The sequence below is a fragment of the Nicotiana sylvestris genome, chromosome 3, assembly GCF_000393655.2.
Source record: "Nicotiana sylvestris chromosome 3, ASM39365v2, whole genome shotgun sequence".
In the NCBI taxonomy this organism is placed as follows: domain Eukaryota; kingdom Viridiplantae; phylum Streptophyta; class Magnoliopsida; order Solanales; family Solanaceae; genus Nicotiana; species Nicotiana sylvestris.
This window is the reverse complement of record NC_091059.1, coordinates 48932941-48934235: the sequence shown is the minus strand read 5'-3', so window position 1 is coordinate 48934235 and position 1295 is coordinate 48932941. Positions and strand designations below refer to the sequence as shown.

The window sequence follows — 1295 nt, the reverse complement described above, 5'->3', positions numbered from 1 at the left end:
ATGTTTTACTCAACTCCACCTGCGTGCCCAACTCATGCTGCATAGCCCTCCAAAAATTCAAGGTAAACTGAGTGTCGAGATCAAATATGATAGAAATAGGCACATCATGCAAGCGAACAATCTCCCGGATATAGATCCTAGTCAACTACTCTGAAGTGTAGGAAGTCAGTGGGATGAAATGCGCCGATTTGGTCAATGGATCCATAATGACCCAAATGACATCAAACATCCTCAAGGTCTGTGGCAGACCTACTACGAAGTTTAGAGCGATATGCTCCTACTTCCACTCCGGTATATCCATATTCTGAAGCAAACTAACTAGTTTGTGATGCTCATACTTGGCCTGCTGACAATTAAAAATCCATGCAACATGCCCAATGGTGCCCTTATTCATTATTCTCCACCAGTAATGTTGTTTCAAATCACAATATATTTTCATAACATCTGTGTGAATGGAATACAGTGACTTATGAGCCTCGTCAAGAATCAACTCTCTCAAGCCATCCATGTTAGGAGCACATATCCTATCCCGAAGCCTCAATACCCTATCATCACCAATAGTCACCTCCTTAGTATCACCGTGCGGTGCCATGTCCTTAAGGACAAACAAGTGGGGATCATCATACTGATGTGCCTTAATGGGCTCAAACAAGGACGACTGGGACACCATACAAGCAAGGACTCTACTCGGCTCCAAAATATCCAACCTCACCAACCTATTAGCTAACGCCTCAACATCCATATCTAAAGTCCTCTCCCCAACTGGAATGAATGCCAAACTCCCCATACTCTTTGCCTTCCTATTCAAGGCATCTGCTACTACATTAGCCTTCCCCGGATGATTGAGAATAGTGATATAATAATCCTTCAACAGCTTCTACCATCTCTGTTGCCTTAAATTCAGATCTTTTTATTTAAAAAAATTTTTCCCATCTTCCCGAACCTCGTCACGCCCTTCATAGACAAAAACTCTAAGTAGAACCTTCTCACCTACCATGAATGCTACATCACAAGTCTTTCTATCATCATAACTCTTCTGCCTGGACATTGCATTGCGAAGCCTCTCTGGAATTAACTTAACTTTCTCCAAAACATCTCAAACCATACATGTGCCCAATAATCTAGTCTCCTTAAGCTCAAACCAACAAGCCCGGAGAACAACATTACCTCCCATATAAGGTCTTGTATGGAGCTATCTCAATACTAGACTATTAGCGATTGTGATATGCAAACTCCGCCAATGGTAGAAATTGATCTCACTGGACTCCAAAATAAATAATACAAGCCCTTAACAT

General features: G+C 41.8%; 1 protein-coding gene across 1 annotated transcript; it reads right to left on the bottom strand.

The window, feature by feature from the left end:
- Positions 1–277: 277 nt before the first annotated feature.
- Positions 278–787, bottom strand: LOC138887325 (uncharacterized). Its single transcript, XM_070169060.1, has one exon. The coding sequence runs from the start codon at positions 785–787 to the stop codon at positions 278–280; it is 510 nt and encodes a 169-aa protein (XP_070025161.1).
- Between the last annotated feature and the right edge of the window lie 508 nt (positions 788–1295).

Coding starts and splice junctions, on each gene's coding strand:
- LOC138887325 (XM_070169060.1), bottom strand. CDS start 787: ATGGGGAGTTTGGCATTCATTCCAGTTGGGGAGAGGACTTTAGATATG.